At 45.8% G+C, this 23796-nt stretch overlaps 1 protein-coding gene across 1 annotated transcript in view; it reads right to left on the bottom strand.

The window, feature by feature from the left end:
• Positions 1–11919: 11919 nt before the first annotated feature.
• Positions 11920–23796, bottom strand: part of wdr11 (WD repeat domain 11) — a 58524-nt gene continuing 46647 nt past the window's right edge. Inside the window, exons 21-29 of the mRNA XM_053436403.1 lie at positions 23077–23139; positions 22666–22731; positions 19245–19434; positions 17209–17304; positions 15970–16135; positions 15585–15682; positions 15340–15485; positions 14630–14709; positions 11920–13883 (exon numbers count right to left, since the gene is read on the bottom strand). Of these exons, the coding sequence (XP_053292378.1) occupies positions 13681–13883; positions 14630–14709; positions 15340–15485; positions 15585–15682; positions 15970–16135; positions 17209–17304; positions 19245–19434; positions 22666–22731; positions 23077–23139 (1108 nt within the window). The 3' untranslated portion in view covers positions 11920–13680. The remainder of the gene's footprint in view (positions 13884–14629; positions 14710–15339; positions 15486–15584; positions 15683–15969; positions 16136–17208; positions 17305–19244; positions 19435–22665; positions 22732–23076; positions 23140–23796) is intronic.

Below are 23796 nucleotides of genomic sequence, written 5' to 3'. Positions count from 1 at the left end.
ACTGATTTATTCTTCTCTATGTGATAGTTAGTCACGAAAAACATGAGCAAAGTCCTGTAATAAAATCTGTTTTCATTTTAAGGAATATTCTCTAGTTTTGGAGAGTTTTACCGAAACCATGTGAGAGGTTTAGAGGGGGAATCACTCTTTGGTGGAACTTCTTACAAATCATAAACATCTGAAATGTGGCAGTAACTGCTGCTTTGTGAAGGGTTACGAACCAGGGGGGTGGAAACCACTGGTTTCATTTTCTAACAGGTCTTTGTTACATCGCTGTTGCTGTGGAATAAAAGGCAACATCCTCTCCCTCTAAACTGCAGTGAGAATAAATGTGCTTGGTTACGTCCTGCCACTAGAAGAAGCGGTTGAGACTCTCAACGGCTTGTGTGATCTACATCTACCACAGGATGGAGCCACTGAGCCATTTCCCCCGTCTGCAGCAGTGAGAGAAAATGTATCTGATAGAAAGGGAGGAGAGGAGAGAGAAAAGAGGGGAGAGGAGAGGAGGGGGGAACAGTGAAGGGTCGTCTGGCAAAGCTGGAGATTGTCTGATTAAAAGCATGTGCTGACCCCTGATTCTGAAGCTCTGACAGACAGAGCCCACAGACACCAAGAGAGAAGAAGTTAGGACCCCCACCTCCATGAGCTCGTATGGGATGCTGCAACATGGATGTGCTCACACTTGCAGTCGAGCATTTGGAAACGATATAGGTGGTGGTGGTGGTGGAGGGCGTTCATGGGTGAGGTATGAACTATTTTGATACTGTATGTGCACGATTTTACATCTGTTCACAGAAAGCTGACACTTTTAAATGACTGCATAAAAGCTCCACACGGACCTTTGTCTGTCTTTATTTACTCAGTGATTACACACAGGTTCACAGAGAGGATCACGTCCTCCCGTCGGGAAGGTTGGTGAACGATAACAAACACACTCTTGAGAATCAAGTTAAAAGGAGGGAGGTTGTGTGTGTGTGTGTGTGTGTCGCATGTAAGAGCATCACTGGGCCATGACATGAGGAAATGGGGCGAGCCAGGAGAAAGCCAACAGAAGCAGAGAGAGCTGAGGAGAGGATCAAGATCCAGAGAGAACGGCCGATCCCAGAGAGAAAATATGCTCATGTGCAGACCCCCTCATAAAATAATGTCTCCACAAACACCAGAGCTGGGCAGCAAACTCTCACAATGACAACATGCAGAGACTCCTTTGTTCTCCAAGTGGTCGGCTGCCGTGCCAAGGCTTTGAAGCTGACAACTGACGAATCCAGACAAAAGAAACAAATTGAGGAGGAGAAAAAAAAAAATCAGGACTTTAATAAAACAAGTTTATATATATTTTTTCCCCCTCGTTTGGACTTTGCGTGCGTTTTCTGTTCCAGTCTGATCTTTCACCATGCGCTTGGTGTGGCCTGGCTTTGGAATATTAAATATTTATCCAAAGTTGGAACGCATCGGTCCGTCCTCTCTCACTGGTGTGGGTTTCGAAAACACACATGCTCACTGGTTTACCTCTAACAAAACATGTCTAAGGGAGGCTGGTGGGGGGGGGGGGGGGGGAGGTACGCGAGTGCAAAGGTACATCCATCTTTGTGTGTCAGCGCTGGCTTGACACAAAGGGGAATTCAAATGGCACAAAGCATTAGACACCAACAAACAAGGGGCTGGTGATGGTCCGTCTGAACCCACAGGACGTGGTCAGGCCTGGGGCTGCCACGTTCGTCCGGTTCCCCGTCTTCCCCGTGTTTATCGGGCTCTCAGAACTCCCTGCCAGCCGTCGCCATTAGCATCCCCCGCCATGGATGTATTTACGTTAGCGTTCATGAACAGCCTGTGGTCTTACGCAATGAGGCATACGCATGGATAGCGAAGTGAAAGAATGATCTGAAAACGGAGCTCAATCCATTCCCAGTCCTCTTGCGACATGTCAGGCGTGCACCACACGGACACACAGGGGAGGCCGAGGAGTCTGCGTTGCCACATCTGCAAACAAGGCCGAACCAGCTGTGGAGTCTATAGACGCTAAGACTCCTTAAACCCTCATGTCTCTGTTCATTTGTCAAAATGTACATGGAAACAGATTAGACATGCATTTCTGAGAGCTGGCTTCCAGGATGGAGGAGCATGTTTTTTTTTCTTTTTTCAAAGCCTTATTTTGTACTGTAACTGGAGCAAAGTATTGCATTGTTTTGGGGGAACACTGCCCCTTTGAAAAGTTCCCCAGAAATTAATATGATACATTTGCTGCAATGATAACACTATTGCAATGAGAAAACATATAAAAAAGCACATTTGTATTAGTTGATAGTTGATTTTTAAATAAATAAAATCACTTCTCACAGATGCTTCTCTGGCTTTGATAAAGTATCTAAGCCAGAGAAGCATCTGGGAGAAGTGATTTTATTGGTTTTGTGAAGCAAAATGTGATCAGTCTATTTCAACAAGAGCTTCCCCTGTTCAGAAGCCTTTGCTCAATCCCTTATGTAAACCCAGCATTCCCACAATTACGTTGCACCATGTTGGCTGAGTGAACCTGTCCCAGCATGAGTCGTGCTGACAGCAGTGTAGTAACTGATGCGCCACTTTTATCCTGCTTTTGGGTGGTTATAAATGTTTTACCAATACATTGCGTTACTATGGCTGAGAACAAGTACCTACCTGAAGCATACAGTATAATTAATGGGCAGGTAGACACTGTGGGGGCATTTCGTGCTGCAACACGCTGAGATCAAGCCTCCTACAGATTCCCCCCCTTCAGACACTTCCCTCTGATGGCTGCTTCACATTATGGTATTCCCTCACTCCCTGTTGTGAAATTTGTTATCTACCACGTGACTGCCTGGGTTGCATTAAGGCTCACGCTTCCCTCCATCGCTTCCTCCTCCTCCTCCTCCTCCTCCTCCGACGGGGGCGATGCAGGATGGTGACAGATGGTGTTTCTCCACACGTTTACAGATCTGGACTGACGTTTATTTGTGCAGCGGCGGGCTCGGCGGGAGTCCACCCTTTCCCTGTTAGCACATCCCATATATAGGAGTAACTGCATGTGTGTATCTGCAACGAAGTTCCTTCATTTTACAGGCATCCATTCCCTCTGTATTCGCTATGTCTGTCAACAGTGGGCGGAAAGCTGAACTACATCAAAAAGACGTCAGCATACAGCCTAACCTTATCTGCAGAGCTCAGTACAGTCATACAGTAGGTATGTAGTAATGCACATTTATGATAGCTCCAATGCCCACAAACCTTTTGGCCTCTGTGGGCCTGATAACAAGTTGGCGCCACAGCGAGCGAACTGATATTACATGACAGGGCGAGTGATTGTGGGAGAAAGAAAGAGTCTGTCAAACATACGACCAAGCTGATAACGCCACCTCTCGGCTCGGCCTCCACCCCAACGCCGCCACACCTCCTGTTGCTTGTTCCCCTCCTTCACGTGCTCTCCATCTCCCTCCTCCTCGTCCTCCGGGTCCTCGCTGGGGGTGACCATGCAGTCCGTTGGGCTGCGGCTGTATCCAGAGGCCCTGCTGCAGACATGCTCTTTTCCCACTGTCAGGGTGATGGAGAGGGGTTATCAGTCCAGACACCACCCTCCTTTATTCCTCCTCCTTCAGCCCTCCCCCAAAAATGGGCTGGGAAAAGGAGTTGGGCTGGAGGGATTGAGCTGTTACCCTGGTTTGAATAAAGCGAGGCTGTTCGCCTGATGAAGAACGGACTGTGTGTGTGTGTGAATGCGTCTGTCAGCGTTGGACAGAGACAGGGTCGAAAATTGATATCAGTCAAGTGAACCCCATCGGAGGGTGATACATGGAGCTTGTAGAGATTTGTATTCTTGGATTTTAACAGTAGCTAAAAGGCTCATCCATCTGATGACACATCTCTCAGACCTGCTGTGAAAAATGTTGGGATTATTGCTTCTCACGATAAAATATAGATTCACACAGATTCTGTTACAACACCAGCTCTGGAAAACTCTGCAAGCTCGGAGGAGAAGGGAAACAGTTCACATACTTAAAGTTCCAGTTCGATGGACGGCTACTCCAATGTTGAGAAAAATAATAAGAAAGAACAAATGTTCCACTGTTTCTAAACTTTAATTTCTGAGCAATTAGCTTTTGTTTGTTCGATCAGTCAGCACATAGAGGAGTTCTCTGGAAAAGTAAAAGTGGAGTCCAAGAACAACCACATCTTTGTGTTTACACCCACACACACACACACACACACACACACACACACACACACACACACATACACACAAGGAGAAGAAAAAGATTGCCCAGCTGTGAAAAGGAGCCAAAATACACTTAACTAATCTGCTTGATCTAGCAATTTATTGACGATGAAAACTTCAAAAGCGCTGAAACTCTAGCCGCATGCGTCTCTTAAACCGTGGCCAATGCAATTTCCACTCGCAGGCGGGGGTGGAGGTGGTGGTGGCGGCCATGGGTGGGGGCTGGAAAAGGACCTGACCAGTGGTCGGAACTTTATTGGCTGCGTTCGCCTCGGCATAAAAACTAATTCACCCTTGATGACAACCCACGGCGAAGGGGAGAAAGACGAGAAGCATTCTTTTTCAGCCCCCCCCCACACACACACCGATTCAACCACCCACTTTATTAGCTGGCCTCTCTGTGACAGAGCCATTCATTCTCTACCCTGCTCTACCTTTTTTTTTTCAAACACACACATATGCACACAGCAACCAACCCAAACATGTTATATTACCGGCTGGGAATTTATATCGCCTTCAGAGTGAAAAAGCAACTCTGCCTCAGTCGGGGCGCAGGGCTCCATCGCTCATGTGCACAGGCTGCCCTTTATGGCTGCACAGTAGTGAGGCCCCCTCACACACACACCAGCCTCAGAGTACACTCAGAGCAGGGGATGGCAGCAGGGCAGTCCTGAGTTACAGGATCTGCACACATGTAGAAGAAGAAGAAGATCTTTGCTGTATATGAATAGTTGGACAGACAAGAGAACATGAGGCAACAGGACATTTGTATTACTTAGGTAATTAATTCATCCTGTCCGGAGCGATAACTTATCACAGTTCAAAGCTAAACAGCCTGTCACTAGTTAGCTGAACTAACACTCTCAGGTCCACAACTCTTCGTAAAAGTCTGGAAAAGGGAAACGAAGAGATGACACGGCACGGCCGCATCGAGACTTTAATTTGCAGCAACACCTTGACCTGTACCACTGTAGCTCCATCTTTCCCAGGGTCAGCCTGAAGGCCAGGAATGTGACCTGCCGCTGGTCTCCCAGGGCTCCAATGAGATCCACATTGTGCTGAGGTTATAGGTACCCGCAGGTCCAGCTGGGTTAGCAGTCCTGCCTCCAGCAACTCTGCAGGCCTATCGTGTTACCCCGAGTTTGGGTCAGCAGCGCCCGCCTGGTTCCACTTAGAGCCTTGTTTCATTATTTTAGATTTATCACTGCCATGGTTTTCCTTCCATACATCCCAACTTGTAATTCATAGCAACTCGCAGTGCACAACCAAAAAGACTTTTAAGGGGACTACTAGTTGGGGTTGTTCCCAGGCTGGAGGGAGTAGGGTCTCTGGGGCCTGCTGGGTGAAGTGGTAGAGTGTTGTCCAAAGAAGAGTGGGGCTGGTCCCACTGGAGTGAACATTACTGGATATATGGAGTCCAGCCTGACATTCACACTAACCCTCCTCCTAGCATGGCACACCCAGTCAGTGAAGGATCTAGCATTGATCTAAATGAAGGGCCATTAGGGGCCAATTATAGACCCAACATCTATGCACAATTCATGATTAAGTAAAGTGCACATTGGAGTCATTCCTTGTTTACTGTCAGCTCTGTAGCTTTGATTCAAAGCCACAAATATATATATATATATATATATATATGTTTGAATTGTTCCTTATAGAAGCACGTTGTGTTCTTGTTGAATTGTCACATTTAATATTAGTATTTTTAGGAAGTGACTAGTTTTGATCCTTTTATTTTTTAAGACGATTGACAGGAGGAGGGGCATTACAGTGTCATGGAGGATTTCCAAATCTTTACTTTTGTTTATGAGGCAGAACAACATTATTATGATACAAATAATCACCAACTGATAAATGTGACGAATAAGTCTGTCATGATTTTAACTGCCTTGGACACAGATAAATATCAGTGACAGAGAATAAAAAAAGAGCTTATTTCACCACTCAGTAAATGGCGCAGTAGGACTTTGCATCTAATCTTTCAGGGGCCTCTCGGGGCCATTTAACTGTTGTGTTTTTGTGCCGGAAGCTTTCTGGCGGGGGGGTCGTGGGGAGAGAAGGCATCGAACTGGGATGGAGCAGGGAGGAGAAGAAAGCTGGGATTCCTCCTCCATTACCATAATAGAATTACCCTGGGGAACAAAGCGGGCATTAGTTCGCCCACGGTGGCATTTGGTGAAGATCCATCTCTCTTTCCTCTGCGGCCCGGTCCTTGCTGCTTGAGGAGAAAATCTACCCTTTGTCACCCCGCCCCCCCCCCCCCCCCCCCCCTTTCACGAGGTTCGCCAGATTGCAACAAGGGGCTCAACTGACACACATGCACACTGGACCTGCACAGACACACACAGCATGCCTCTCGCACATGCTCGTGTTGGTGAAAAATGGGCTTGCATGTGTGCGCTCACGGGCCGGGGCAGTGGCTCTGTGCTCAGCAGCTTGACCTGCCCATCAGAGGGGATTACATCTACATAACTCCAACCAAACACTGTCAGCACCCTGCCCCTCCCTCATCCACTGCTCCCTCCACTTCTCCTGTCATCCTGCTATCCTCCTCCTCTCCGTCTCCTCATCACTTTAGCCTTTCAATCCCTCTGTCCAATCTCTCTCTCTCTCTCTCTCTCTCTCTCTCTCTCTCTCTCTCTCTCTCTGTCTCTTCTCCCCGTGTGATGTATTTCTGTGTTGCGCCTGTTGCAATGTTCCAGCATCAAATGTCAGTCCTCAGAGAGCTGGAGTGGAAGTGTCGGTGAGCAGTGACCTCCCAAAACTTATCGCAAGTGTAAACCTGGCATACCTGAGAGGAGCTTTCCCTGCGCACACACACACTCACATGCACACACACTCAAACACACATGCCCACAGAAGTGTGAGTAGGGGTCAGAAGAAATAGGTGCTATGCTGATTCCCCGATTAGGCCCCATCACGCAGTAGTAGTGCTGCTGCTGCTGCTGGTGTCAGATCGTCTCAGCGATAGAGGGAACACGGCGCCTTCACACACAGACACACACTGTGCTGTTATGAAATGGACCTGCAATTTCTGTTTGGCTCTCTCGCGCTATGTGACCCACTAACACACACACCTCGGCTAACAAGAGGCACGCAGCAGACACAGTGGAATGTGATTCTTTTCAATAGGATTCAGACACAGATTGTGCGGCCTAGTTAGGAGTCCTGTGGGAAAGTGAAGTCGTGTGTTGTAGCTACATCAATATGAATGAAGCCCACAGTTGACTGAAATACATGCAGCATTTCTTGTTTGTCAGGATGATGATGTGGGTTTTTGTAGATAAATGAGAAAAAAAATGAGTTTTCATAGGTTAATTAAATAGATTATTATATATATTTTCATCTTATTTAGTTGTGCCTGCACTAGTAACTGTTTTCATTCATCTATAGCCGGTAGAGGTGAATCTGAGTTGCAGAGCAGCTGCAGCAGGAAGCTTCACCACATGACTCTACACGTTTCCCAGACCTTTGCTGCCCCCCAGTGGATTCAGAGTAACCCTATGAGTCCTGTACTAATGCAAAGTACAGTACATTATATAACGTATGTAATAATAGTGTAATAACGTTTCGCATTGACAAATGTTACATGCACATTTTTTATTGTGTTGAATTATTATGATCAAACTACAATTTTGATTACCCTGCAAATCGGATCATTTACTATTTTTTTTGTAAATTAGCGAGTAAATGTGAAATGAAAAGGATTTAGTACTTTTAAAAGTGTTTGTGTTTGAAAGTGTTACTGAAACTGACACGGCTGTTACATGAAGCAGCTGAAAACAACAACCCTGTTTCCATGGTATCGTTCAATGTGGGACATAAGAAACCCAAACCTCCTTTTGTCATTCCTTTACTCTGAATGCATCCGGCTATAAACCCAGGACATGGTTAGAATTCGTAGAACACAAGTGGGACAGCGAGCCAGTCTCAGCTGAACACTGTCGAGAGTCGCAGCCGTAAAACAAAGCTCAGGGCTTTCTACCCCACACTGTAAATATGACTCTTCTATGATGAATTGCCGTCTCGACTTAACAGTGCAGCGGATGTTTTCCTTTTCAGAAACCACTGGAGAAGGCCTGAGCCTGGACCTGGTTGGCTTTTGGCAGCATAGCACGTGGTTATCCCCAGGAGTGTGGGCTTGCACGGGCCACAGCATAACAGCCCACTGCTCCTGATCCTCCAGTGTGTCCCCCCCCCATCCCAACAGCCCCGCTCCCACACACAGGCCCAGTGTGTCCGGTCGGAGTACGGCGGAGAGGAAGCACACATACTCCGCTTGACTAGAAACGAAAACACGCAGCTCCGGGAGAGACCCACACAGCGGGACAAGTCTCTCTGCGCTCACAGGAAAGAGGCCGAGGCAGTTAAAGAGGGATCGTTCTGTACATTCAAGCAACGAGCACGTATTCATGGCTGCACAGGGGGCATACACACCTTCAGATAAACACACGCACACACACACTTGGACGTATACACAACAATACAGGAAATGGGTCAGCTGCAGAACAGGTATCCCTTACATCCTCTCCTGGCTCCCACTGTCCTCCGATGAAAGGGAACACCGTCGTCTGTGCAGCCCTGGGCCCGGCTGGCCGAGCGTACAGCGGCTTATAAGAGGCCATTTCCTTCATAATCATCCCTGCCTTCCCCTGTTCTAATCTCCCAAAGGACAGTGGCAATTAGCCCGGGGGATGGCCTCGCTGTAACGCGGGCATCTGTGGCATCTCTATTACCTCAGGGCCTGTCACTGACACACAATGACACACACACTTTGGGGATCGACTGCAGCCATAGCTTGGATTTGTGGGTCCCCTTGGGTCGCCTTGGGTCGCCTTGGGTCCCCTTGGGTCCCCTTGGGTCGCCTTGGGTCCCCTTGGGTCCCCTTGGGTCGCCTTGGGTCCCCTTGGGTTCCTTTTGTGTCTGCGGGCCTGACACTTCTTCTCATTCCTAACATTTCATTCGGCATTTGATCATTAGCTCTCGTCGCCTTTTGTATGGTTACTGTGGAGCTGCTGTGAATTCACCTCCCAGCCCTTAATGGGACCGCTCCGCTGAGTCTATTTGTTGTTTACACGTTACAACACATGCAGACACAAGAGGGTCTGGATGTGGTTTAAGCTTCGTCAACAACGGTTTGGAAAGAGATCTTTCAACCGTGCCTTTCTGGCTTGTTGACATAGCAGAGTGGATTTCCTATTAATAATATCATGAGATAAACCTCCCGCTCACGGGTTTGGAAATTTCTCCCCCCCCCCACCCGTCTGAGCGAGGCATAACCTTGTTTGCGAATCATTTGTCTCCTTCTCACACACACACACAACAGTGATCCTTCTCAGGGGATTAGTGGTGTAGAGTTGTGTAGTGAGCAGCACACCGCGCTGTAACAGAGGCCGCTCCGTGCCCCTGACACAATACGCTCATTGATTCCTCTCTGCTTTTGTAAATAGCAGCCCTGCTCGCAACATGCACGCGTGGAGGCCACAAAAGAACTGTTTTAGAGATAGCAGGGAGCTTTTGAAAACATTACCCTGTCCTCAAGTCATTACCGGGGCTCGATAAGAGTTTGTCATCGCATGGTAATGTTCCAGAGATCCTGCTGCCCCCCCCCCCCCCCCCACCGGTGCAGCCCCTCATCCCCGCTTTACTCTCTTGCTCCTGTCTTTCTCAAAAGCAGTGCGTTGTGGTGAGGTGAGGCCATGGTCCGCTGAACATTGTGACATTCATCTAAATGGAATCCGATAAAGGTAGGGGCCAGAATACCTTCAACATAAACATCACCTGAGGCCCCCCCGAGCAGGGGCCCCTGGCACTGCCCCGGCAGCCAACCAGAGCCTGCACACGTCAGGGGGGAAGAGGGAGCTCGACAAATAGCAGGGGCAGGAAGGAGGGAGGGAAGTCACTTCTCACCAATCTGATGAGTGGCAGCAGATATCAGATGGTATCAGGCCTGTGGGTTCCTTCCACGCCAGGCGAACCCCCCCCCCCACACATGTGGGCAGCGGGAGGTGATGCAGGGTTGACGGTGATCTTGTGAGAGAAACGGATATGACCTTTACACATGTAGATCAGGTTCCCCCGTGGGGCAAGAAACCGGTGATAACAGAGAAGAGAGGTGAGGAAAGTGAACCATAATTACGGTGAGGAGGAGAAGAGGGACTATTTGGTTTTAAGGATGAGAAACATGGGAGTTGGATGCAGGTCAGTTGAAAAACAACATGTAAATTTAATGTTGTTTCATTGTGTTTTCAACTCAGGTCAAAAGGACAAGAGTGAAACAATCAAACACCTAGACACATAATTACCCTCATGAGCGCAGCACACACTCAGCCCCAAAATAATTCCACTACCCGGGGTGTGAGTTGCCTGAAGAATGCTCTACAATGTCTCGGGCAGGTGTCGGGAAAACAATGGAAGATGGGATAATTACAGAGATAATAAGGGATGAACTCGGTGGTAACCTCCAGAGAGACGAGGGAAAAGAAAGTGGGGTAACAGACAGAGGGTTTTCAGTGAGGTATTGTGAGCAGGCCGGGACCTGCCCATCCTGGATAAGACTGTCTGTCAGCAGCCCCAGAGAACAGGCTCATGGGAACTGCATGACCTGCTGTACTTCACTGTCTGCTCCACACAGACTGTGCAGAGGCGGCTCTGCCTCCGCTGTGCCACAGGTATCGCCTGCTTCTACATCTGATTGAGAATGCGTGACAGAAACTACAGAGTACGATTCATTTGCAGCCGGCTGTTAATTCTCGCCATATGTAGCGTGAAGCGGCGAGGGCCAGCGATTTCCATCTGCTAAGTGAACATAAGTGCTCCTCGCTGCTCTGGATCCAAACACACTTAATCTTGTGTTTCTGACTCGGCTTTGAGTCTTATTTCAGGAAGGGCTACCGAGAGGCGAAAGCCAAGGAGCAGATGGAAACAAGTCTTCCAGGAAATTAGTGGAGGTTGGGGTGCAGCGAGAACATGAGTTGGCACGACGTCCGCCTGCTTTCTTTAAGTGGAAGAAAAGCAAGGAGGGATAGAAGAAAGAAAAGGAGGGATAAAGCACATATAAGGGGGGGAAAAGGGAAGTGAAATGTGAGGGTGTTTGGATGGGAGCTGTTATCAGAGCCATTTGGAGAGCTGGGTGGTAACCTGTACCAGCCGAGGGACAGAAGAGAAATGTTGCAGCGAGGCCCTGCATACTGATGACCAGGCTCTAACGGCTGGATCGGCTCCCTGGCAGTTATTCATTAAGCCATTAAAGGAACACAACCAAGTCATTTGTGCGGCCTTCTGTTTCAGACTGTTTTTCTTCTCGGTGAGAGGAGAAACAGAATACACGTCGATGAATAAATCTGAGGCAAAGAAAAGGGTGAAAGCGGTTGGACCTGGGCAGCGGGCTGAAGCCAGCTGTTGGCCCTCCTCCGGAGCCAGAAAAGAAGTAATTAATTGCGGAAGCAGCTCATGCAGGAGCTAATTCACTTTCAGGACACTTTGATGAATGAATGCACATTCAAATTCAATCTACCTGCATTGAAATTAAAAGAGGATAATTGCATAGAACACTTGATGAAACATGTCTTTTCTCAGTGACAGCCATTAAACGGCAAAGAGCGCCGGCCAATTTGCCTGCTACTGAGGGCGAACAGCGCCCCCTTGTGTCTACATCCTCAGACAGCAAACACAATGAAAACTTCAGGTTAATTATATTGATTTTATTGCCATCCATATATATACATATATCTTTTTTCTTCTCTTGTAATATTTATATAGCTTAAAGCATCAGGATCACTGTGTAAACAATGAATAGGGAACAATGAAAACAGGCTTTAACATTACAATGACTTGTCTTCTTACAAAACATACTGTTTGAGGAATGTCTTCTCACCCATTTACAAGCTGAACAGAATAATTTTGTCTAGTTTGTTTTTAGTACAAAGACAAGGAGCATGTGTTAATCCTAACTTAAGGTCCACGATGCTTCCACCATACTGCATTACTGGGAAAAGAGACACAGCACCAGCTAAACTCCAGGTGACCCTAGGCTTACTCAATGTGATCCTATAGTGCATTAGTGGGTCGGTGTGAGAAATGGATCTACAGGAACAGCATATATATATATACCCCCCCCCCCATGAAAATAAGCCTGGGTTGCCATAGTGACAGTGCCTGGGGTAAAAACACAACACAGCAGAGAAACAGCACGTGTTTATGAAACACAATAACGCACAAAAAGTCCTGTGGATGGAGTTAGTGTCTCACTACAGGACAACTTAACATGTTACATCATTTAAAAAATTAAAAAACACAAAATCACTAAAGTCGTTGCATTGTCATACAGATGATTTTAAAGATCAGTAGATGGCAAATTTACAGTGTGAACTAAAAGCAGGGCAGGAGTCCCGAGTCTAAACTACTTCTGTTGTGCGTCAGGTTTTGTGATTGTGACGAGCACCAGTGTGAGCAGCACTTCTCATTGTTTGTGTATAAACGTTCCGTCAGAGGTCAAATGAGTTACAACGTGTTACGACCGCTCGTCTTGTAACGCACAGAAAAACTCAATTTGGATTAATGAACAATCAGCATCTATTTAACTGAGCTGAACTCTACACAGGCTAATTAAATGGTATCTCTTAGGTTACAGCGGTCAGATTCGTCTCCCCTCGGTGTGCCGGGAGATAATAGTTTAATAAATGTGTAATGAGCGCAGGGCAGCCTGGGTAAATGCTTTCACTATCTTCCCATCTGCAGGGGCTTTGGTCAGTCGCCACCTGCTGGAGAGAAAAGCTCCTCTCTGTTATGTGTCTGTTTAGATGCCTCTTATAAAGATTCAATTACACTTGGTTTTCGATAAATGAAAAAAGCAAAGAGCGAATTCTGGAATTCAGTCACAGCAGTTTTGGAGGAGTGCATTTTCAAAATGAAATAGTTAATTTACTAATTTGGCATAGATTAACCATATTTTATTCCAGCAGCAAAAAGGCTAATTGAACCCGCAGAGCTGCAACAGTACTTTGAAATTATCAATACAGGCACAAAAAAAGAATGTTTAACCATTTAAAAATGAATCTAGTTCAATTAATGAACCAATGAAATCACACACTGATATCAAGGTGAATAACAACAATGTGTATAACTCCACTTGTTGGGGGGAATCAGGAAAGAAGGGTGTTTCCCTTGGGGCTGTTACATGCATCACATATACGCACACAAACTCACACTGTTCATACCAAACGTTAAGAAACTCAGAAAAGTCACAAACAACTGACAACTTCACATGGAGGAAACTCTGCACAGCTCTTCCTTCTCCTGGTGTGGAGATGACGCTCATCATTCCCTTGGATGCTGACACAAAGTTCATTCACAAATGTTAAGTTGCTGAAGTTAGAATGAATGGCGGGCACTTGGTCTGCAATAATGTGCACGCCATCCGTGGTCTCCCAAACCGCCCGTCCTTCAGGTCACTCAGCGTTCTCCTGGCCCAGCTTGACTTCTTCTCCGCCAAGAATGGCTTCTGGAACACCTCCCTCTCCCTGGAACAGCTCCTCCATCAGCTGCTCCCCTGCGCTGCCGGCCCGTGACGCCCACAGGGCAGCACCCTCCCGCAGGCCCAGCGAGCGGAGCAGCCGGGCATAGTCCAAAAACGCAGCCTCGATGAGTTTATGTGCAAATGGTGGTTAAGGAGAACTTGTTACTGTTATCAAGCAGACCTTTATGAGATCAGACGTTATAGCAATGAAGGTTGGCTAAACACTAGAGACACTAATTCAGCCTGTGTTCACTGTGTTTGTGCTAATTACAATGGTAAAGAAAATGAATTGATAAATCACTCCTGTAGGGAAGGCTGGCCTTTAACACACCTCTGTTCTGGTCTGTTCTCTATAAATCATATGTTATTAAGAGGCTACAAGCCAGTCTGACCAGTATACAAGCCTAAAGGGCTCTTCAGTGTACATACAGTAGCTATAGTAACTATGACCGTAAAGATCATTTCTTTGTTGAGAAGAGAATCACCATTATATCGAAGTATCACAGAGTGAGACTGTGTAATTTTCTTTACGGTGTAAATATAAACCCATTCACAAGTCAGACTATAACCAGAAACAACGCATATTGACCGGAAGGTATTGTAATGGCTGTTTTTTTATAACCATATATCATTGGTCAGGTGTGAAACCTCTTCAAAGTGCAGGATGTAAATGTTCTCTCTCACTCTGACAATAAAGGGATATGACCTATTGGAAAGATGAGAAACTTTGTTCCATGTGCTCAATGGAGCATCTACGTTGACCTTCATTGTGATAAAAGCTCTCCGCTATCCAATGCATGTCTGTAGCAGAGAGTTAGCTGCCGAGCTAACGCTGGTCAGAAGTTGCTCTGAGTAAAGTCTGGGTTTTTCAAAAAGGATATTGGAAGAGTCATTGGCCTCCATCACCCCGGACTTCAGACAGGCTTCGATAAAGAGAGCGGCGCGGTCAAAGTGCCTCATGCTGCTCGGGAGAAGGGAGGAGAAAGAAAGAGAAAGACAGGCAGGTAGATGAGGATGGGAGAACTATTGTCAGAAGCCAGCATCCTCCCTGCAATGATGTCTGTGATCCTGAAGCACCCATCAAACCGGTCATCACGAGCCCTCTTTAATTCTCTGTGAGAGCTTTTGTGCTGCTGGAGGAAACTCAGAACACAAGCTGTCTAGGAGAATGGGCCGACCAACAGCAGAGCCATGCTGAGGTAAAAGATATAAGGTCATACTATTTCATATACAGTGGAGTGTCCTTCACTGTACTCAGGAAGAAAAGAAGAGGAACAAAATGAAGTGTTCGTGACTGTGGATGAAAGAAGAGGGAACAAGCGAAGACGAAGGTCAGGCAGAAAAATCACAGGATAATCACATTTCAGAAAAAAAGGAAAGTTTTCAAAAGAAAGAGAATCTCTATTAACAGAATAGTTTGTGAGACTGGATATATATTTGTACGCCTTTCTACGAATAGAATTAATACAAGACAGAAAATTTCGGGTTTGTGCTTCTCATTTTCGAAACATTAGTCATAGACGATGCACAACTCTTAAATATATATAAATATATGCAGTAGGCTCATGATAGCATCAGTCCTGGTTCTTACCTGTGGAGCATCTCTCCCACTTTGTTAAAGCAGCCCAGTGACAGCAGCACCAGGATGGCTTTGGACTTGTGGTTGACCTGCGGGGAGATCAGGTGCTCGGCCCAGCGCTTCAGTACGTCTGAGCCCTCTGCTGGACTGAGACGCACCTGGAATCACACACAACAGGCAGGGAACACACTCAGTAACTGTCCAAACATTACACAGTATCTGATGCTTCCCTCTGATGGAAGCCCGTGCTGAGTTACCTTAGCCAGCCAGGCGGCTCGGTTCCACTCCCCGTAGGTCTGCAAGTAGCGGCAAGCGTCGGCTGCCTTGTCAATCAAACACAGCAGCTGTACTCCCTCTGACGAGCAGTAAAAGGGGAGAATATGTGCAAAGATGAGACACTGAGGAGTGATGGCCTAACACTACGTGCGGTGGCTAAGTCTTCCCAAGTCGAGTTGATTCTCGATACACTGAAAGTTACACCTCGGTGAGACAGTTTTTTGCTTAAGGATCAAAATTGCTGCAAAGGCCTATAAGGTACATTCATTATTTAAACATATTTAGAAGCTGCGAGAGCCAAAGTAACATTCATTATAATGGTGGAGCAGAGAGAGCCAACCAATATCAGATATACCGTAAAACTACCTGCTAGCTTGCCATTAGCGATCATGTTGGTGGCCACTAATTTGATAGTGGACTGTGAGGGGCCCGAGGAGGTAATGGTGGTCACCAGACAGGCCTTGAGTGAATCACAGTAATAGCTGGTGTTGTCGGCGCTCGTCTCCAGTAGTAACTGCACCGCCCGGTCCGTCTGAGAGCAAAACAAAGAGATGGCCGCGGTAACAAAGAGAAACAAGGCATTAGTGGCTCGCCCAGGTAATCACTGTGTGAGCTAAGCAGGACAGGATTGCAGGGAGGAATTATTGTCTATTATCCGTCTTTTCATCTGGGGGAGATGAAGGCTTAAGCTCACGCTGGGGTCAGCACGGCCTGGCCTCTGCCTGTCTCCCTAATGGAGGACTGCGCCTCCAACAAACAGCCTCCTGATTGCAGCCTGTGATTACAGGGAGAGCGGCGACATCGAGAGGGGAAAGAAGTGAATCCAGTCCACACAGGCTGAGATGCCAGCGAGGACCGAGGCAGCACTTACTGTCCATCCTGCTTCCTTAGGCTCCACGGCATTGGTATGACCTATTTACAAGTATGCCAATACTCAGAGCTGAGGAGTGTGTCACATAGGATTTTGAAGATGTGACAGCTGAAAACAGAAACTAAGAATGTATCCATCCATGTGTGAGGATATCACTTCTCAGAGTATGTTATGGTTATGGTATCCAGCACAGCACTAAATTCAGCCCTTAAACAGAGTGTTGTCATGACTAGTAAAAACCAAGGTGGATCAGAAGCAACATTTCCCTTCATTCTTAATGGAAGACCAGGTACTTGATGTAGTGAGCAAGGGAAGATATTTGGGTCACACCATCAGGAATGATTTATGTGACAACAATTTGAAACGTCTGTGCTAGAAACTGTGCATGAGGAAACATGCTGGCATGCAAATTTACTATGTGTAGAGATGATGTTTAAACAATTATTTCTGAGCCTTTTGGGGGGTTTCATTCTACACAGCACACTTGTGGTGCAGCTATAGTAATGCAAACATTTAAAAGCTTCGGAGGGCAAATACTGAGCATTTAGGATCTGGGCCATACAGGCCATGTGTTTGTGACCCAGCCTCACATGCCGAGATGAAAAGGGTGCTTATTTTATAACAATTTTTTATTCTGTATTGTGCTGTTTTATTTCTATACAGATATTTTACCTATGAGTCTGAAATAAGGCTGGAGTGAATGTGAAGTGGCAGTGTGGTAGTGTAGTACCTACCTGACCCAGCAGGAGGAGCTGGTCCGCACACTTCTTGGTGTGTTCATAACTGGTGCGCTTCACCTCCTGCAGGTGAACCCGATCCAACTGGAACTTCTGTTGAGCAAAGATAAAGGTAGTTTTGAGTGAGTGTGTGTGTGTGTGTGTGTGTGTGTGTGTGTGTGTGTGTGTGTGTGTGTGTGTTTGTTTTTGTGAGAGAGAGAGCTATGAAATCGGTTGATACACAGATTACACACATATCATACATAGCTTATATAAGGACATTTTAGGAGCGATGATGAGCAAAAAGGTTTGGAGAAGAATTATAAGGATACAAAGCCCCGATATGGAGACTATAATAATAAAGTCTTTAAAATATTCAGGAGTTTTCACAGTGTCTCTGGTGCCAGAGCCTCCCATTCCGACTTTCATTACTGGTGGATTTATACCCGTTATTTCACTTCATAGTCCCTGATGAGAGATCACACGTTTTTTCACTGAACCACAGGATGAGCATGAAACATTAAAACAGCATTAGATACTTTCAAATATATGAGCTTATCAGTTTTATAAGAATTCTGGAGAGGGAAAAGGATATAATGAGGGAGGAGATAACTGCATAGCAGAGAACTCGCTGCATACGCCGTGTGTGTGTCTGCCTGCGTGAACATTTATGTATCTTTATCTACCACAGAAGCTTTTTTGTAGCTTTTATAATGATGAATTCTTCCGTGTGTAACAGCCGGTGGCATAAATCCTCACAGAGATACCAAATTAGTTTAGTAGCTTCAGAGTTGTGTGCTCTGTATTGGAGTCTTGGTTATTAGTAATTACAGACACGCTGCTGCAACTGAAGCTGCCTTATGACGACAGGAGCCGAGTGAGGCTGCAGAATGTTTGGGCAACTCTTTCAAACTCCAAACTTTGCGATCCCTGTGTGGTACCTCATTAACGGGGAGCAGAACTTCCACAAAAACAGAATAGAGCATAATCATAAAACGTCCTGAAAAACAACGAAAGACAAAAAAAAGGATGAGCTAGTTTGAGACCTTTCCATGGACAACTACTGACTGCAATCAGTGGAATCCCTCTATATTCTGCAGTTTGAAAGTTCAGCGAGAGCTAAAAGCTACTTGACATCTTTTTCTTAACTGGCTAATCGTGTTTCATCAAAGAAACAAAAACGTTCTCTCCTCTCCTCTGCTCCCCCGGGTTCACTGACAAAGCCTTGTGGGGGAAGAAAAAGCTAGGGACTGCCGGTCTTCACTTGCACAGTGGGCAATCTCTTGAATTACTTTTTTAAACTACTCTTCTAAAGTTAAGTCCACAGAAGTCATTTCCAGCCTGGACACAAAACCTTTCCATTCACTATCGAAACAAGAAGGTGGATGTCTTTGTTCAGTGCGGTGCTGTGTCCCGCGGCACAGTGATGCGGCTCGATAGGCATCTTTGGAAGAAACTTTTCTAATACTCTTCGGAGCGAGAGAGGTCGATAATTAAAGTTGAAAAAAATAAATAAAGAGGATTCGGGGTATTGTTTACAAGGTCCCTCGATGCCGGGTCGCTGGTGTCATCAGCGGGACGCATTGATCCGAGCAATGATATGGCACAAACAATCCAGGGTGTTTTATTTAATTGAGTGTATCCTGGTGTGGGCTAAAATCATTGCGGGGAAATGTCAGGGGGAATAGAATGTAGTGAGGAATGAAGTGGACCATGAGTTTGACCTCTGAGGCTTAAAGGTGTGAGCTGCTTCGCTTGAAGACGGCGGCTTAGTGAAACAACAGAGGAGATGCACAATGTCATTAATAATAGAATGTACTGGGTGAGCGTGACAATGTTGTTGACACTGTGGATAACAAGGGGCAGGGTGTTGGTGTGTTTGTGTGGGACTGACTGGAAGATACTAATTGTGTCTGAATGACGCTTAGGAGAATTTATTTTTAACTGTCGACTGCTGGGATCGTGTGTTTGTCTCTATTGTCTCTGTCTGCCAAGGAGTAGAAAAAGCAATAAAACAGATAAACACTTTGTCCTTTTCTTTTTTTTCTACTGACCTGAAAGTACGAGCTCTCACACAGGATGTCGTGGCAAATGTCCAGGTGGTTCTGTTGTGATGGCGGTGTGCCTTCACTCGGGGCCTTACCGTCTGCTGTGGCCACACTGAGCTGACGAGCCTGAGCAAACAACTGAAGGTAGTGGGATGCCACCGTCCAGAAGTGAAGGTCTGACTCGTCCCCAAACAACCTGCGGTTCAATACAACAACACATCAGCTGGGCTCAGGGTAGATAAGGCTTCTGTGTGGAGAATCTAGTCAAACTGTGAAGCCTGAATCAAGGTGTGTCACTTGGATTTCACAGTAATTTGATCACTTATGACCGTAGACCACGCCACGCTCTTTCAAGCTCCTCTCCTCCGTTCACCACATCCCTCTGCTTGTTCTTGTGTCGTTTACCACCCTATAACATATCTGCACAGGCTGTTGCTAGGTAACCTTGCCATGTTAAGAACAGCATGGAAACTTGGACGGCCAGATGCAGAGATATGAGATCGGTCACAGCATCCCTTGTTCCAAAACGGTCCGTAGGACTTTCCAGGTACGTCGTTGCTTTAATAACAGGATGCAAACGGAGGAGGTGTATTGTATCTCCGCTCAGACTGGCTGTTCTAGATTTTTCACATGCTTGAGGGAAATGAGAAGTGGAGCAGAGCTGAGATCAGAGTTGCTGACAAAAGCTCTCACACGTCATGCTCTCTTGTGGAGATGTGGAAAGAACGGCTGTACAGTGAGAGCACAGTAAGCCTGGTTGCTGTGGCTGATAACTCGACATTTTTAGAACTAAATTATTCAACAGCACATTTGGATGATAATCTTGCATCAGCATGCTTATCTTTTCCCATTACATTACAGCTGTGAAGGAGCGAATGATGATATGAAAATACACAATTACAGTACAGACAATCTTCTGTAGAAAAATCCTTTCCAAACTATCTAATTATGTCTTGCTTGTTTGAATTATATTGTGTTCAATCACTGATCCCTGACCCGGCCAAAAACGAGCCTCACTCACTGTAAACCAAACTCCTGCCTGAGCTTTCAAACAAACAGACAGGAAGACGTTATGTAGTCAAAGACAAGTTTAACACGTGTTCTGTTAAACCAGGGGTTCTCAAACTTTTGCAAGCTGGGCCCCCCCAAAGCTGGTTAGGGGTAGTTGGGGCCCCCCCGCCCCCCGCGTGCCGCCCGCCACCACCGCCCTCAACCACACATAAATATATAGATAGACAGATAGCTTGGAGACAGTGCTATGCTTGGAGATGGTGGATTGTTGTTGCTGGAGGCCATCACATTTACCTTAAAGAAGTCCACAGGCTTCCACAGGTGCCTTTTTAATTTGCATGGCTTCATGCTGTCATTCGCCAGCACCTCGGCGCACAAAACACATTGAGGACGTTGCTCAGTCGTGCCAGTGACGGTGAAACCAAACTGCAAATGGCTCTCGTCATATTTGCGAAGCTTTGGCTTCTTCGCAACTGGCTCATCAGTTGCCTGACTTTTACGAATCAGAAACTTGTCTATAGTTGTGTTTGTTTGCTGATACAGTGTGTGTGATGTTAATAAAGTTCTAATTGATACGTCGTGGTCTTGTGAGTATGTTTGTATGTGTGTCTGTGAGCGACTTGCACACGAATAATGAATAAGGCTGTGCTAGGCTGTGCTATGGTTCCTATCAAAACGAACAGTACACAATGTAGACAGGGACAGCACAAAATAGTATTCAAGTGCTGGTGTTTTATTTGTTGCAACATGGTATATGATTGAAGATGTAAAGGTAGGTGTTAAGATGAAAAGGGCTAGCTGCAGTTGGAAGAAGTTAGCTAGCTAGAAGGCTAGCTCTTGGGGCTATGAGCTTTCTAAAAAGACTGTGGAGCAAATTACTCCTTAGATTAGTCTACGAATAGGCCTGCTGCAAGTGCAGGAAGGTATTACTAAGGAAGGAGTGAGTCTTTAAAAAGACCGTTTATAAACAATGAATATCTGAATTATAGAGTAAACAAGAGCAATCGCACAAACTCTGCAGGGTGTCGTCTCAAATGATAACACTCCTCTTTTGATTGGTGGATCAGGAACAAAACAGTATTTGATTTGTTTGTGTCAGTCCAGCCCCTAGCATTTCGCCACTGAGGGAGCTTTCACTAACCAGTGACAGGTCGTAGGTCTTTTTTTTGTTTTTTTGTCTGTGACATTTGTCTGTGACATTGCGCCCCCAATTTGAGAACCACTGTGTTAAACAATAACAGCTTCAGTGCTCACTGTCACACTGTTACCCCACCAAAAAGGTTGTTTTTGTTTTGTCTGTCTGTTAGTTAGCAGGATTACACAAAAACTACCGGACAGATTATCATGAAACTTGTGGAAGGATGCAGAATGGCTCAGGAAAGAATCCATAAAATTGAGCTGCAGAGAGGAATAATTAGGTGGATACTGGAATTTTGTTTCACTTGTTTCTCACACAACATATTCCAAGTGACAGGTACAAAGCCTCAAGAGTGAAAGACAATTGCATTGTATAACTCTTGCGAGTACACACACAACTGCAACTAAAACTACGAGGTGTGACTGTCTGCATGAACGGCAACAACTTTATGGAAGATAGCATGAGCGAGTATGCTGTAAATAGGACTGCACACAACTATACAATGAATCAACAGAGCAAAACACCAAGTTGCAGATCTGTTTTGTTATTATGAGAAGACAAATTGGCTCATTATGAAACTTTGGCAGGACAAATTAAAACATGGCAGACTGCCACAGTTCAGATAACTCTGCTTTCAGATGGCGAGATAGCGGGAATTAGCCTTGGCGGAGGTAAGGACTTGATTTGCCCCTCTTGTTGTATAGTGTTTTACACTATGATGAGGTGACGTGTTAGTATCCTGAAGGCCCATTTCACTTCTACGACCCTGTTCAGATGTACGTCAGCTCACACCTGATGTAAGTTATAGTCTCCACATGTGTCTGGAGAGACCACTTGAGATTGATATATATATAAATAAACACATGTATGTCATTGTTGTTTTGAAAGACCATATGTGAATCAATGTGCAGTCTAACAATGATGTACGATTTTATTGATGTAAATTGCAGTAGGTGGTCCTACAATGTGGCCCAGGACATGTTTACGTACACACTGCTTAAACACATTTCCACAGATCTCAACAACTCCTCAATGGTGGGTTCAAACCTGTAGTGGTAGTAGCTTGTGGACCAGCAGAGTCAGATGTGAATACCAGATAGGATCAGGGTTTGAATGTTAACTATTATCTCAGTCATTGTCTTTGCAGTGAGTCTCACTGTCATGTCAAGTCTTCAAATGTTACAATATAAGTGAGCTGGGGTTCCTGTTACCCTCCTGAACAAAGTACCGTGAGGGCAGAGCAAACTGTGGTTTATTCCATGTTGAGTTGGGACTCACCGTGAAACCAAGAGGCATCGCTGCAACAGACTGAACTCTGGGTCCTGTAGCACACTCTTCACATCACTGGGGAGCCAATCAGAAACTTACAATCAGAACCCATCAATTGCACTTCTCAAACACAGCAGGCACCGAGTGGCTGTGAGCGGAGATTCTGTTATCTGTGAACCCACAGACGTCAGTACATGCTCTTTGGGCCTGCTGTTTTAAACACAAAGGACGCTGGGAGTCTGACTGCAATCCAAAAGTACATTAAAACCAAGACTGACATTAGGCACAAAGAAATTTGCAAACTCACACACTCATGCATTAAAATGTGATTGTTGACGTTTCAATAACGACAATGTCAAATATTCCACTTTGAGCTGCAGTGTGCCTTTATAAAGACACAGCAGTAGTGTAATGACTCACTTAGACAGAGAGTTGAGCTGCTCCTGGATCAGACCTTTTATCTCGTTTTTCTCAGTGTAGTCTCTGAAACAGAAGGATCAAACTCAGTCAAATGGCTCCTCTCACTTCTTACTAAAATGAAACCTGACCTGATATTAAATGGGAAGCTGAGAACCAGCTGGTTAAGAGAAGTCGATTTGTGGTGTCAGGCAGTAATAGATAGCTCTACTCTTACTGTAGCTTAATGTAGCTGCCTGTGTCATGATAAGCAGCCAGTCGTGTGTGGTTGATGAAAGAAAGCAGTGTTGCACTATAAGGTCTCAATTAAATGGGGCACACTTACATCAGGCTACAGTTAAACACAGATGTACTGTAGCCGTCTGAACAAACAGAGATACTGTGCGTCTCTGAGGACAGCCTTTATTGGCTCCCATGTTGACTTGTTTATAAAAGGTGTTTTTTAATGAAGTCTATTAAACTGAAATGCTTGGGTGGTTGCCATATGTTATGGTTGAGATGGAGAACCTAGTGAGCTTCAGGAGACCCAGATGTCTGAAGAGGCAGTTTACTGGTGCCTGATACATCAAGGAGAAGAGAGATTGCCTAACTCTGAAGGCTCTTCACAGGGTGTAATGACACCAACATCTTCTCACATGGCAATAGACTCACATTGTAGATCCCAATAATTGTTCTTCAAATTTTGTTAATCGTTTCCACTTAGAATGCATCTTATTGTTTTTC

Source organism: Pleuronectes platessa, chromosome 12, assembly GCF_947347685.1.
Source record: "Pleuronectes platessa chromosome 12, fPlePla1.1, whole genome shotgun sequence".
Classification (NCBI taxonomy): Eukaryota; Metazoa; Chordata; class Actinopteri; order Pleuronectiformes; family Pleuronectidae; genus Pleuronectes; species Pleuronectes platessa.
This window is presented reverse-complemented; position numbering and strand designations above follow the sequence as displayed.